Below are 13266 nucleotides of genomic sequence, written 5' to 3'. Positions count from 1 at the left end.
CCGTGTCATCAGAGAGCATTTAGACAGAAAAGAACAACCTTAACTGCAGAAGCTCATAAGTACTGAAAGGAGTAAGATTTTTTAATAGAAGTAATTTCGAAATCTGTTTAACTTTCTGGAGTCAGTTGATATATAAAAAAAAAGTTTTTTCCTGGATAACACCTTTAACATAAAGGCAAACTCCTACCCCCTTTTCAGATTTTTCTGATCCTTCCTGAATAGACTGTGTTGACCACCCAGTCATAGCCATCGTCCAACCTCTGTCTCCATTATTCCTGCAAGGTCATATTTTTCCTCAGACTTTATAAACTCCAGTTTGACAATTTTATTGGTCAGGCTTTTGGTATTAGTCAGCATGCAATTTAGTGGTGTTTGAGGCTTTTTGTTCTATAAAGCCTCTCCCTATTAACTCTTCCAACCCCTCCCTCCGCTCCACCCCCATGTACATTAAAAAGTCCCTCTTCTCTATCTACACTCTCTTCCCCTTCTGTATTGTACCCCACTACCCATTCACTAGTTAAAACACTCCTCCACCCTTCTGGCTATCTTCTCCTCGCACACAGCTGCACCCTCTCCATTAAGGTGCAGCCCCTCCTTATCATAGAGTCTGTAAACCACAGTGAAGTTGGGCCAGTTCTCCATGAACCCAAACCCCTCCTTCCTACACCAGCTTCTGAGCCACTTGTTTACCTCCCTAATCTCCCGCTGCCTCTCTGGTGTGGCATGTGGTACAGGTAGAATTTCAGACCTTGGCGGTCCTTGTCTTGAGATTGTTGCATAAATCCCTGAAATCATTTTAAGGGCATTCCACCTACCTCTTACTTTGTCACTGGTGTCAATGTGCACCATGAATGCTGGGTTTTCACCAGCCCCTCCCAGAAATCTGTCAACCCCGATCCACGATGTGCCGAAATCAAACGCTAGGCAGACAACACACTGTTAGGAAAATTTGTCAAAGACTACGGGATCGCCTATCAGTCCCCCTAATAATTGAGTCCCCCACTATTAGCACCTGTCTGACCTGCCCTGCACTCCTCCCCCTCCTCCTTACTGGAGCAGATGCCCCCCTGGCGGTCAGAGGAAGTGTCTTGCCGCCTCATTGCTAACATTCCCCCCCCATCTGCCAACCAGACAAACATGTTGGGGAGTGCTAGGTCAAGACTAGCCTCCATGACACCTTTCCCCCTACCCTGTTTTCCAACTGTGACCCAGCTAGCTGCCTGACTATCCTGCACCTCCATGCCACTATCCTCCCCCACCTGTGACCCAGAAAGTGCGTGCTAGGTAAGCAGCAGGAAATCCGATCCTTGTACAGTTTAGTACGGTTGCAGTTCAGTACTTTTTTAAATGAAAAAAAAAAAAAATGGGTAATAAAATGGTTTTGTCAACTGTTTCAAAACCGGATATTAACAGTATGTTTTTATTTATTTTTTATTTTTTAATATATATTAGTATTGTAGTCAGTGAGAACCATATTAAACTGGGAATACGGTTTCATGCAGTTTCATATGGTCATGCTGTTTTAATATCATCAAACCGTATGCACAAACTGTGATGTCAATACATCATTTCAGGGACAGAGGTTTTATTTTCATTTTAGCAGAGAGGCCTATTGATTCTTCTCAGACTCTTTGTGCCTGTTCACACTATTGACTTTCCACAAGGATCTCAATGAAAGTCTGCTGTTCGGTGCACTCTACTTTCAATTTGGAATCCGCCAGAGAAGTCCTGGCACTACACTGCAGTGAATGGAACAGCGCTTACCTTCGCGTAAAATCGACGTAAACATTATGTACAGACTCCCAAGGAGCCTGTTCTAAGTGGATATGGCCCCAAGTTTTCTTTCTCTGGAAGGTACTGTGTGTGTATGTGGTGGGGGTGGAAGGCATGTGGAGATTTGTACTCACATCTGGCCAGGATTTGGGGTGAGCATTTGAGCTTGTCCACGGAATACAATGGAAAAATTTATTCACCTATTTTTCTCACAAAATTATCCCAACAGGCAGTGAATCATATCAGGCAAAAGTTTTCCTCACTTCCCACCAAATGTCTGTACTTCATAGAGAACAATATTTATTAGCCTTGTAAAAAAAAAAAAAGTCCGGCACATTATCCTTCCCAGCTAAAGAAGGGCACAGCTGCTTGTAAAAGGTTTATCTGCTACAGGAGGACACATCTGTTTCTACAGTTAATCTGGGTCTCTCTAAATACATGCATATAGCAAGCCTTTCATTAATTCATCATTTATATATATTCTATATTTTAGCCCTCCATTAATTTACAAGGTTTCCAGGAGGTTGTTAGGTATAAACCACTGCAAGGTTCAGAAGAATAATTAAATTTGAGATAAAATAATAAAGAACTTACTACTAAAAGACTCTGGATACTGTTTTGCCAACTTCCCTTTTAACATCCTGCAGTTAAAAAAAAAAAAAAAAGTCAGAGAAAGGTGGAAGTTACTTATTACATTATGCCTTATTTTGAGGTTCGTGTTTATTGCTGTAGTTTAACTGGATTTTCAACACATAACCTAGTGCCATTAACCCCTTAAGGACCAGGTCAATTTTATTTTTGCGTTTTCATTTTTCCTCCTCGCTTTCTAAAATCCATAACTCTTATATTTCCATCTACAGACCCATATACGGGCTTGTTTTTTGCATGACCAATTGTACTCTAACAAAACCTCGGCGAACCCCCCAAAAATTTTTTTAGGGAGGAAATTTTAATGAAAACCAAAATTTTGCACATTTTGGAGGGTTTTGTTTTCACACTATACACTTTACGGTAAAAATGACATGTGTTCTTTATTCTGTGGGTCAATACGATTAAAATGATACCCATGGCTACATACTTTTATATTTTTGTACCGCTTAAAAAAAATTAAAAAAATCTAAAACTTTTTGTACAAAATCAGTAATCTAAAATCGCCCTATTTTGAACACCTATAACGTTTTCATTTTTCCATATATAGGGCGGTATGAGGGCTCATTATTTGTGCCGTCATCTGTACATTTATCGATACCACATTTGCATGTATAAAACTTTTAGATCATTTTTTATAAATTTTTTTTTTTAATAAAATGTGACAAAAAGCTGCATTTTTGGACATTTAATTTTTTTTTACGTTTACGCCATTCACCGTACGGGATAATTAACATTATATTTTGATAGTACGTACATTTATGTACACGGCGATACCAAATATGTTAATAAATAAAAAACGTACGCTTTTTGGGGGTAAAATGGGAAAAACGGACAATTTTCATTTTTATTGGGGGAGGGGATTTAAAAAAATAAATTTTTATTTATTTATTTTTTACATTTTTCAACTTTTATTTAACACTTTTTATGTCCCCATAGGGGACTATCTATAGCAATCCTTTGATTGCTAATACTGTTCAGTGCTATGTATAGGACACAGTACTGATCAGTATTATCGGTGATCTTCTGCAATCGCGGATGTCGGCCATTATGGGCGGGTCCCCGGCTGCTACTAGCTGCTGGAACCTGCCGTGTATGACGCGAGCACCTTACCAATGCTTGCGGTCATACACAGGACGTAAACGTACGTCCTGGTGTGGGAAGTACCGCCAAACCAGGACGTACATTTACGTCCGTGGTCGTTAAGGGGGTACTCCGGTGTATTATTTATTTATTATCAACTGGTGCCACGAAGTTAAAAAGATTTGTAAATGACTTCTATTAAAAAAATCTTCATCCTTGTAGTACTTATTAGCTGCTGAATACTACAGAGGAAATTCTTTTCTTTTTGTAACAGTGCTCTCTGCTGACATGACCACAGTGCTCTCTGCTGACATCTCTGTCCATTTTAGGAACTGTCCAAAGCAGCATATGTTTTCTATGGGGATTTTCTCCTACTCTGGACAGAGGTGTCAGTAGAGAGCTCTGTGTTCCAAAAAGAAAATAATTTCCTCTGTAGTATTCAGCAGCTAATAAGTACTGGAAGGATTAAGATTTTTTTTAATAGAAGTAATTTACAAATCGTTTTAACTTTCTGGCACCAGTTGATTTAAAAAAAAAAAAAAAATTTCCACCGGAGTACCCTTTTAAGTATAGTTGCACATCATCTTATTACACTAAATGTAGGCTACTTTTATAGATGCAGAGTGGCCATCTGCACTCTAGATAGAATTGCACTAAATATTTCAGAACATTCAAGATTGGTATTGGTTATAATCAAGGAATGGAGACATAGAATGAGAAAGCTACCACCTTATTCTTCTAAATATTAAGTCCAGATCCTTCTTCATCTCCACCAGGGTCCTTGTATGATGTACAAATCGATCACTCATCTGTTGCAGTCGTGCATTAGACAGACTGTTAAAGTTTGACAGCATTTCATTAGTCTTTTCAAAGCGGTCAAGCCTGAAGATAGAAAAGGGAAACAATAACAATTTTTTTTGAAAGAGTACTTCAAAATTTGACCATTTCATTTTTAGATCCCAAATTCTGCAATAATAGTTTTTATCATCCGTCTAATCATACAATGCTATAATTCACATTATGTCGCTGTACACATGCGCCAACTCACTCACTTGCAACACATATTCCTTTAACCTCTGGGACCCCCTGCAATTACAAGAACAGGGACCCAACTCTGGCGGGTCGGAATGCACACCAAGCCAATCCATTCACTTTTAATGATAGTGAGAATAGGGAGATTATGAAAATGAGTTTTTATGGCTGGCATACCCTTTTAATGTCAGATTTGGCACATGAAGCTATGGGAAGGTGCACTCTATAGCAGCAAAGTAATATGAAATTGTTAATGAAGACCTTTTAGAAAGTTGCTTAAAGGGGTACTCCGCCCTAGATGTCTGATCGCAGGGGTCCCGCCGCTGGAGATGTCACGAGGGGGTGGAGCCGTGACATCACGATGCTCCGGCCCCTGTATCGCCCGTCATTACACACAAAGCGAGTTTGCTCTGTGCAGTAATGAGAACGGGATGCCGCAGCAGAGATCCCGAGGGTCCCCAGCAGCGGAACCCCCACGATTACACATCTTATCCCCTATCCTTTGGATAGGGGATAAGATGTCTAGGGGCGGAGTACCCCTTTAAAAGAGACTGTCATCTCCCAAAACCTAATCTACAGCAATCACTAAATAGGTTAAAAGATGCAAATTCCCTGGCTGTAAGGCCATGTTCACACAGCGGCATTTTCCAATGATTTCAATGGGAATCCTGATTTTGGCATCTGCAGCAACACTGAACCAGTTGATTGTTTCTGCAGATTCCGCTCAGAAATGCATTGTCATCTACCACCACGGCACATTTCTGAGCGGTCCTAGTGCCGCCGAAACAAGCAAATGTGCGGAATGTCCACCTATGTTTTCTGGGCGCACATTCCACACATTTAAGGGCGTGTGAACATAGCATAAGCCTGCTGATGTGGAATACACTGCATGCGAATGCACAGAAAAGACCATTGAGAGTACTACCAAGACTCCTGCGTTTGTGGATTTACAGCCTTGGAACGCAAGGGAGTACTAAGATTAGAATTATTTTAGTAATTAACATGTTTTAACCCATTTACTCTTGACTGTAGTGGGGGGGGGGGGGGATGGGGGGCAGTGACACTATTGTGTTATAATTTTTTGTGTAAGGCCACAACGTTCACAAGGCAAAAAATGTGCTAAATGTCTGCTGGAAAATACGGACGGAAATTCCGCACATTTACTCGATTTGGCGGCATCTTTTCTACTACAAAAAAAATAAATAAAAAATAATACTTCCAATGCTAAAGTAAACCCATTTTGGGAAATGAACTAAAACCTGTGCAGGGGAAGTTCACCAGTTACCCATAGCAGCCAATCAGATTGCTTCTTTTATTTTTCAGAGGCCTTTTTAAAAAAGAAAGAAGTGAGCTGATTGGTTGCTATGGCAACTGGTAAACTTCTCCACAGGATTTGATAAATCTCCCCAATTCTGATTTCATACAGAACACCATCCTCGAAAAAATAAATAAATAAAATGACCAAACCTAATACCTAGGTGGTTTCACTCAAAACATTTTTTTTCCCCCAGAAAAAAAATAAATAACACAATGGGATACACATGGCAGTTTTTCTTTGATACCACAAAATATATACTATGGAAGACTAAAAAGATTTTTAAAAAAAAGTGCAGTTCGTGTGCCACTTTATCAGGGACAAAAAAAGTAATAATTTTGCACTACGCAAAAACATGTAAATGAGGTGCCTATTCCTGTCAGTAGAGCTACAATAACTTTCCTTTAGACGCAAAGAGGCCTGAAAAATGTGTGCCTTTTGTTCATGGCAATAATACAGGAATATGGGTGCACTACAGTGGTAGATGTAAACAATGACATTGGCTATCCCTCAACACTGATGTTAAAATTGAGACATTAGACAGTATATCCTTATATGAAGGAAACACCAGAGCCCGCACACCAACGCCAAGGTTTCTCACATGGCACGGGACCTAACGCTAAACTACCTGTGCATGATAAGCAAAACCAGGGACCAGTGCGCAATTACGGCAGCATTAAGGTCCACCTGTGAGGCCAGCAACTATATCAGTCGACTTGGGTGGGGCTTATAGTCTGCCTCCCTCCCTCCCATTGTATGTGTGCTCAGCCACACTGGAGGTTACTGGGAGGAGGCTGGGAGGAGGCCCTAATGCTGCTGTAATTGCCCACTGGCCCCTGGTTTTGCTTATCACGCACAGGTAGGTTTAGCGTTAGGTCCCGTGCCACTTGAGAAACCTTGGCGTTGATGTGTGGGCTCAGGTATGTCCTTCATTTAAGAATATACTGGCGAATGTCTCAATTTTAACATCAGTGTTGAGGGATAGCCAATGTCACGGTTACATCTACCACAGTAGTGCACCCATATTCCTGTATTGTATTATTCTAATTGTTACACATCCGCACCATCTATCTGGTGTAGGATTCTATTGTGGCCCTTTTAGTCCGGACCACAAGGGCAGGATCTGCTCCACCAGCATAAATGGACAACTGCATTTGGTGTTGAGCACCTCCAGCCATTTGGGACCACGTCTTTGTTGTTGTTTAGACTTTTGTTCATGGACCATGTTTGTGCCATGTCAGTGGAGGAATTAAAAAAATGACTGAAAACTTGACACAAACACAAGCTTGGACACAGTTGTAAATACTGAGAGAATTCAGGAAGGTATTGCCCATCTTCCTTTGTATTTTTGGGTAAAGGTTTGCTATAGGTATGACAAACCATGTCAGCATAAACTTACATGTGTCTCTGAGCCAGTATGATGGCATTAACGTCCTCCGAGTTCACCATATTTAGAATCCTGCTACAGAAAACTCCTGAAGCACTCGGCTCCATCACATGGTCAGCTGCCTGTAAGAGCAGACAAAGGAAAACTAATTCAATCACATTTTATATCTGAGGACCTGTTCACATCTGGGCTGTGCTTTCTGGGAATCTGGTGATGAATGTAAGAGGAATAGTGACAATCTACAGGCCAGACACTTTTTCTGGTAAACAGGTAGTGCCCTCCCCTTCTCAAACGTAAGCTGACCTGGCAGCCAACTCAAACCCATATGATCAGTTGACAATACTGGGAAAAAGCTGTGGGCACATTCCCATCCCATGCATCATTTAAAGGGAATCTGTCATCCCATCTGCATGCTATAAGCTACAGACATGGGGGGAGGGGGCAATAATATCAACATGTGCAGCAGCTGATGGCATATTAGAAGTCATGAAATCAGTTTTTTGTCCCAAACACAATATCCAGGAGGCAGGACCAAGCTGCTAAGGGCCACAGCATCACCCACCTCCTGGCTTCCCCATTATTGATATACAGTCATGGCCGTAAATGTTGGCACCCCTGAAATTTTTCTAGAAATTTAAGTATTTCTAACGTAAAAGGATTGCAGTAACATGTTTTGCTATCAGGGGTGTGGAAATGTAATAAACTACTTGTCCGAGGGACCAAAATGGAGAAAAATCTACTTGTCCCTCATGACGATCCACTTGTCCTGGGCAAGTTTCGTTTTTACACTCATTTTTTCCTCCTCGGCCTATAATAGCTATAACTACCTACTATAAGGATATCTTTTAATTTTTCAATAACATATTCTCCGAATAAAAAAAAATAATTGGTTTAATGAAATTGAAATAGTAAAAGATAATTTAGCAAATTTGGTGGTTTTCATTTCTACACCATTTACCTTGTGGTTGAGCTAACATGTTTTAATAATTTAGGTTCCCTGATTACAGCAATACCAGATTTGTATAGTTTCTCTCATGTTTTACTAACCAAAAATTATTAACTTTTTCGTTTTTTCAAAAAAAATTTTTTATAATTGCGATTTTCTAGGAGGCTATATCAGGGCTACATTTTTGCGCCATAATGTGTTTTTTGTTTCGGTACCATTTTGGGATTGATCTGACTTTTTAAATCGCTTTTACCTTTTTGTCTAGGATATTATAAAAATTGCAATTCTGTGGTTTGGTATTTTTCTTTTACATTTACGTCATTTTCCGTATGGGATACATAATGTTCTATTTTAATATTTCGTACAATTAGGCGCGCAGCGACACCAAATATATTTATTTTTATTATGTTTCCATTTTTTTTATAGGAAAAGGGGGTGATTTGAACTTTTAATATGGAAGGGGTTAATGTGTATATTTAAAAAAAAAAAAAATTTTTTTTTTTTTTTTACACTATTAGTCCCTTAAGGGACTTTTAGCAGGAATCATTAGACTCTTCATACCGATCAATAGAGTTCTATTGAACTTCATTGATCTGTGTGCTCTGCGATCCATTGATAGAGCCTAGTCCAGCCAAGCTCCATCAATGACAGAGCCGCGGACACAGGGAACAGAGGTAGCCCACCAGGGAACATACACAGGTCCCTTTAGACACCGCTGTCAGCTTTGAAAGCGCCGATCTAAAGAGTTAATAGCCAGCCGCGGCGATTGCCACATGCCGGCAATTAGCGGCGGCCCCCGGCTACTGAAAACAGCCGGGGAATGCAGAGTATGGAGCGGGTACGAGTCAGGAGCCCGCTCAATACACTCCTCTGAGCGCCACCGTGCTTGTCGGATGCTTTCAGGTCCTGCCCTGCTTGCCCGAAGCCTGAAAAATTCACCTTCCCCGTGCCCTGAACTGCATGTCCCGGGTCGTCAGGCGATAGGAATTCCACATCTCTGGCTATACACATGTTTATTCCCTTTGTGTGTATTGGAACTAAACCAAAAAAGGGAGGGGGAAAAAAATAAAAAAATAAAAAAAAAGCTAATTGGACATAATGTCACACCAAACTCCAAAAATGGGCTGGACAACATTGGCACCCTTTCAAAATTGTGGAAAAAAAAATTAAAGATTGTTTCAAGCATGTGATGCTTCTTTAAACTCACCTGGGGCAAGTAAAAGGTGTGGGCAATATAAAAATCACACCTGAATGCAGATAAAAAGGAGAGAAGTTCACTTAGTCTTCACTTAGTTCACTTGCCTACTAAGCATGGACAAAAGAAAGAGGAGAAGAGAACTGTCTGAGGACTTGAGAACCAAAATTGTGGGAAAACAACAATCTCAAGGTAACAAGTCCATCTCCAGAGATCTAGATTTGCCTTTGTCCACAGTGCACAACATTATCAAGAAGTCTGCAGCCCATGGCACTGAAGCTAATCTCCCTGGGCGTGGACGGAAGAGAAAAATTGATGAAAGGTGTCAACGCAGGATAGTCCGGATGGTGGATAAGCAGCCCCAAACAAATTCCAAAGATATTCAAGCTGTCCTGCAGGCTCAGGGAGCATCAGTGTCAGCGCGAACTATCAGTCGACATTTAAATGAAACAAAACACTATGGCAGGAGACCCAGGAGGACCCCACTGCTGACACAGACATAAAAAAAGCAAGACTACATTTTGCCAGAATGAACTTGAGTAATCCAAAATCCTTCTGGGAAAACATCTTGTGGACAGAGGAGACCAAGATAGACCTTTTTGGTAAAGCACATCATTCTACTGTTTACCGAAAATGGAATGAGGCCTACAAAGAAAAGAACACAGTACCTACAGTGAAATATGGGGGAGGTTCAATGATGTTTTGGGGTTGTTTTGCTGCCTCTGGCACTGGGTGCCTTGAATGTGTGCAAGGCATCATGAATTCTGAGGATTACCAATGGATTTTGGGTCGCACTGTACAGCCCAGTGTCAGAAAGCTGGGTTTGCGTCCGAGATCTTGGGTCTTCCAGCAGGACAATGACCCCAAACATACGTCAAAAAGCACCCAGAAATGGATGGCAACAAAGTGCTGGAGAGTTCTGAAGTGGCCAGCAATGAGTCCAGATAATAAATCCCATTGAACACCTGTGGAGAGATCTTAAAATTGCTGTTGGGAAAAGGCACCTTCCAATAAGAGAGACCTGGAGCAGTTTGCAAAGGAAGAGTGGTCCAACTTTCCGGCTGAGAGGTGTAAGAAGCTTATTGATGGTTATAGGAAGCAACTGATTTCAGTTATTTTTTCCAAAGGGTGTGCAACCAAATATTAAGTTAAGGGTGCCAATAATTTTGTCCAGTCCATTTTTGGAGTTTGGTGTGACATTATGTCCAATTTGCTTTTTTTCCTCCCTTTTTTGGTTTAGTTCCAATACACACAAAGGGAATAAACATGTGTATAGCAAAACATGTGTTACTGCAATCCTTTTCTGTGAGAAATACTTCAGTTTCTTTCATTTACAGCCATGACTGTACAAGGGTTAGCTTACAGTTCAAAAACCTGTCTGCAGATCATGTGCCTGTGCCAGGCTTACAGTGACAGGCCCTGATGTGGGCAAAAGGCTCGGAACATTATTGAGTGTACACCACTTAGTAAGATGCGAGCATGCAATTGCTAGACAGGACAAACTTTTTTTCCCCTTGTTACCCTTTCTCCCATGCCAGTAGATCTGGCAGCCCACCCTATGATCAGTTGACAACACTGAAAAGCTACAGGCATATTCAAATGTAGAGAAACAGGGCACCATTTAGGGTATACTCATACAATAGCACAGCACACAGAGATTCCACAGCAGCAGAGTCCCATTGATATCAATGGGATTTTGCTGCGCTGTTCACATGGCAGAATTTCCAGTGTCCGCAGAAAGAATAAACATGCTCATTCTTACTGCGGAGTCTGCACCGATATCCACTGCCGTCTATGAGACTGCGCATTTCTGAGTGGTCCTAGCGCCATCCTATTCTGCCATCACTCCTCTGTCGGTGGAATGTCTGTACAGAAATTTTCTATGAGGACATTCCACCATGTGAACATAGTCTTAAAGGGAAGCCGTCACACTGGAAATGCAGTCTGCAGGCACTACGTTACAAAGAAGCTGGACATATTGATATGTAGGTTTGTAGTATAAGTTCCAGGATGAATTGTCTTTTCTTTATGTATCGCTGCTCATTGTGAAATAAGTAGTCATGTGGGCCATCCTGCTCAGTGACTGGCAGCTAGCTGTACCTAAGTGTGCATATACAGAGCTGCCAGTCACTGAGTAGGACCGCCCTGTGGATTACACTACATTTTCAATGTGACACGTTCCCTTTAAAGCTAATCTGTCATCCCAAATGCAGGCATGTAGCCGGCAGGACTCGGTTCCCTAAACCATGCCTTGTATATCAATCATGCAGGAGAAGGGAAAGTCGGGTGATGCTGTGGCACTTCAGTAGCTTGGCCCTGCCTCCTGGACACTTACTCCCTGGACATAAACCTGGTTATATTAGTTATGAAGACGTCATCTGCTGTGGAGATATGATTGATTGTACAGCTGACAGAATTACCTATACTGAATAAGCATGTCACACACTGAGCCCCTCTATAAGTATAACACTGTGCCCATCAGAAGCTGCCATCTACAGTCATCTGTCTGACAGAGAGGGCACAGGCTCCAGGAGATGCTGCCACTAGTGCCCACTAACTCCTTCCTGCATCACAAGCAGCCGTGTCCAGTTCCTTCATGCAGAAGGCGTAGGGTGCCCGAACTCCCCCCGGTCCAGCTATGTGCCCCTCACAACAGCCACATCATAGGAAAGCGATTACCGGGTGCGGTGGCGGCTGCCTCCCGTGGGGCTCGGGCAGATCCTTGCTCATCCCTCCACACCTCTCCCTGACATGCAGCAGCCACCGGCAATCCTCCCCACTTCCTGGTTACAACTGTAATCCTCCGCCTCATTGGTCACTTCCTGCTGACTGCTCATTGGCTCTCACCTGACTGGTAGCTCCTCCCACTGTCCCTGTAACCCATTATAATCTGTGGTGAGGCAGAGCCGTACCATAGAGCAGAGCGTCTCTACAGGTGTCACATGAGCGGGACACAGTACATAATGTAAGAGGACTGGTCAGAGGCGCATCTGTATGACCTGTATACAGCCTCTTCATGTGCAAATATGCTTTGTCCTACCCTAGAGAAGCCAAAAGGCTGCCTACTACTCCAAACCACCAGATAGAACCCCTTCACTGTTCTGGACCAATAGGAACAAGGCCCATTAACCCCAGTAATCTGCATATCAGCCCCTTTCCTTTACTAGACCACCAGGGATATGCCGAATTAAAGGAGGGGTCCAGTGTAGAACAGCGTGGTTTCAATAACTTTACAATTAAATAGTTCAGATAATTATGCATGCAGCCTTCGCAAATATGTTCATTTTTTGCATACATGTTTTATGGCAGGTTCTATCAATGACAGAGCCAGGAGTGGGACATAAGGAGAGGTAAGACCCTCTGGCTACCTCTACAGTGATCCACCCCACTAGACCACCAGGGACGGACCGCTGTTCTAAATGGTTATTGGCCAGCCATGGCAATTGCTGTATGCCAGAAATAAGTGACGGCCCCCAACTACAGACATCAGCTGCGGGTCACCGGTATGGAGTAGGCTCGAAACAGCATCCCGCTCCATACACCCTGCATGGCACCATGACAGACTAGATCCGTCACTTCTCTGTTTGGGTTTAACCCCTTAAAGGGGTACTCTGCCCATAGACATCTTATCCCCTATCCAAAGGATAGGGGATAAGATATCTGATTGCGCCAGGTGGTCCCAGCGGCCTGCACCACCCAGCGTTAGTTTGGAATGCCAACTGCAGTACCCAGGGCCGTTTGAAGGAATTTGGGGGCCCCAAGCAAAATGGACATGTTCACGCACGTCACGCTCTAGGGCCAGCGTCAGGACGTAGTAACGCCGGCCCTTGAATGCTGGGAGTGCGACGTGAGCAAACGTCTATACGAGGCCCCCAAATTAGGTGCAG

At 42.4% G+C, this 13266-nt stretch overlaps 1 protein-coding gene across 11 annotated transcripts in view; it reads right to left on the bottom strand.

The window, feature by feature from the left end:
• Positions 1–13266, bottom strand: part of KXD1 (KxDL motif containing 1) — a 71405-nt gene that overhangs the window by 12534 nt on the left and 45605 nt on the right. For 8 of the 11 annotated variants that reach the window (XM_056574482.1, XM_056574508.1, XM_056574490.1 and 5 more), the window contains exons 3-5: positions 7251–7360; positions 4234–4386; positions 2368–2414 (exon numbers count right to left, since the gene is read on the bottom strand). In XM_056574482.1, the coding sequence (XP_056430457.1) occupies positions 2368–2414; positions 4234–4386; positions 7251–7360 (310 nt within the window). Of the gene's footprint in view, positions 1–2367; positions 2415–4233; positions 4387–7250; positions 7361–11799; positions 12020–12058; positions 12212–13266 lie in introns of those variants that run through there. The other 3 variants (XM_056574446.1, XM_056574518.1, XM_056574523.1) reach the window with 3 other exon arrangements.

Source organism: Hyla sarda, chromosome 1, assembly GCF_029499605.1.
Source record: "Hyla sarda isolate aHylSar1 chromosome 1, aHylSar1.hap1, whole genome shotgun sequence".
Taxonomy (NCBI): Eukaryota; Metazoa; Chordata; class Amphibia; order Anura; family Hylidae; genus Hyla; species Hyla sarda.
The sequence above is the reverse complement of the archived record's forward strand: the minus strand, read 5'-3'. Positions and strand labels throughout refer to the sequence as shown.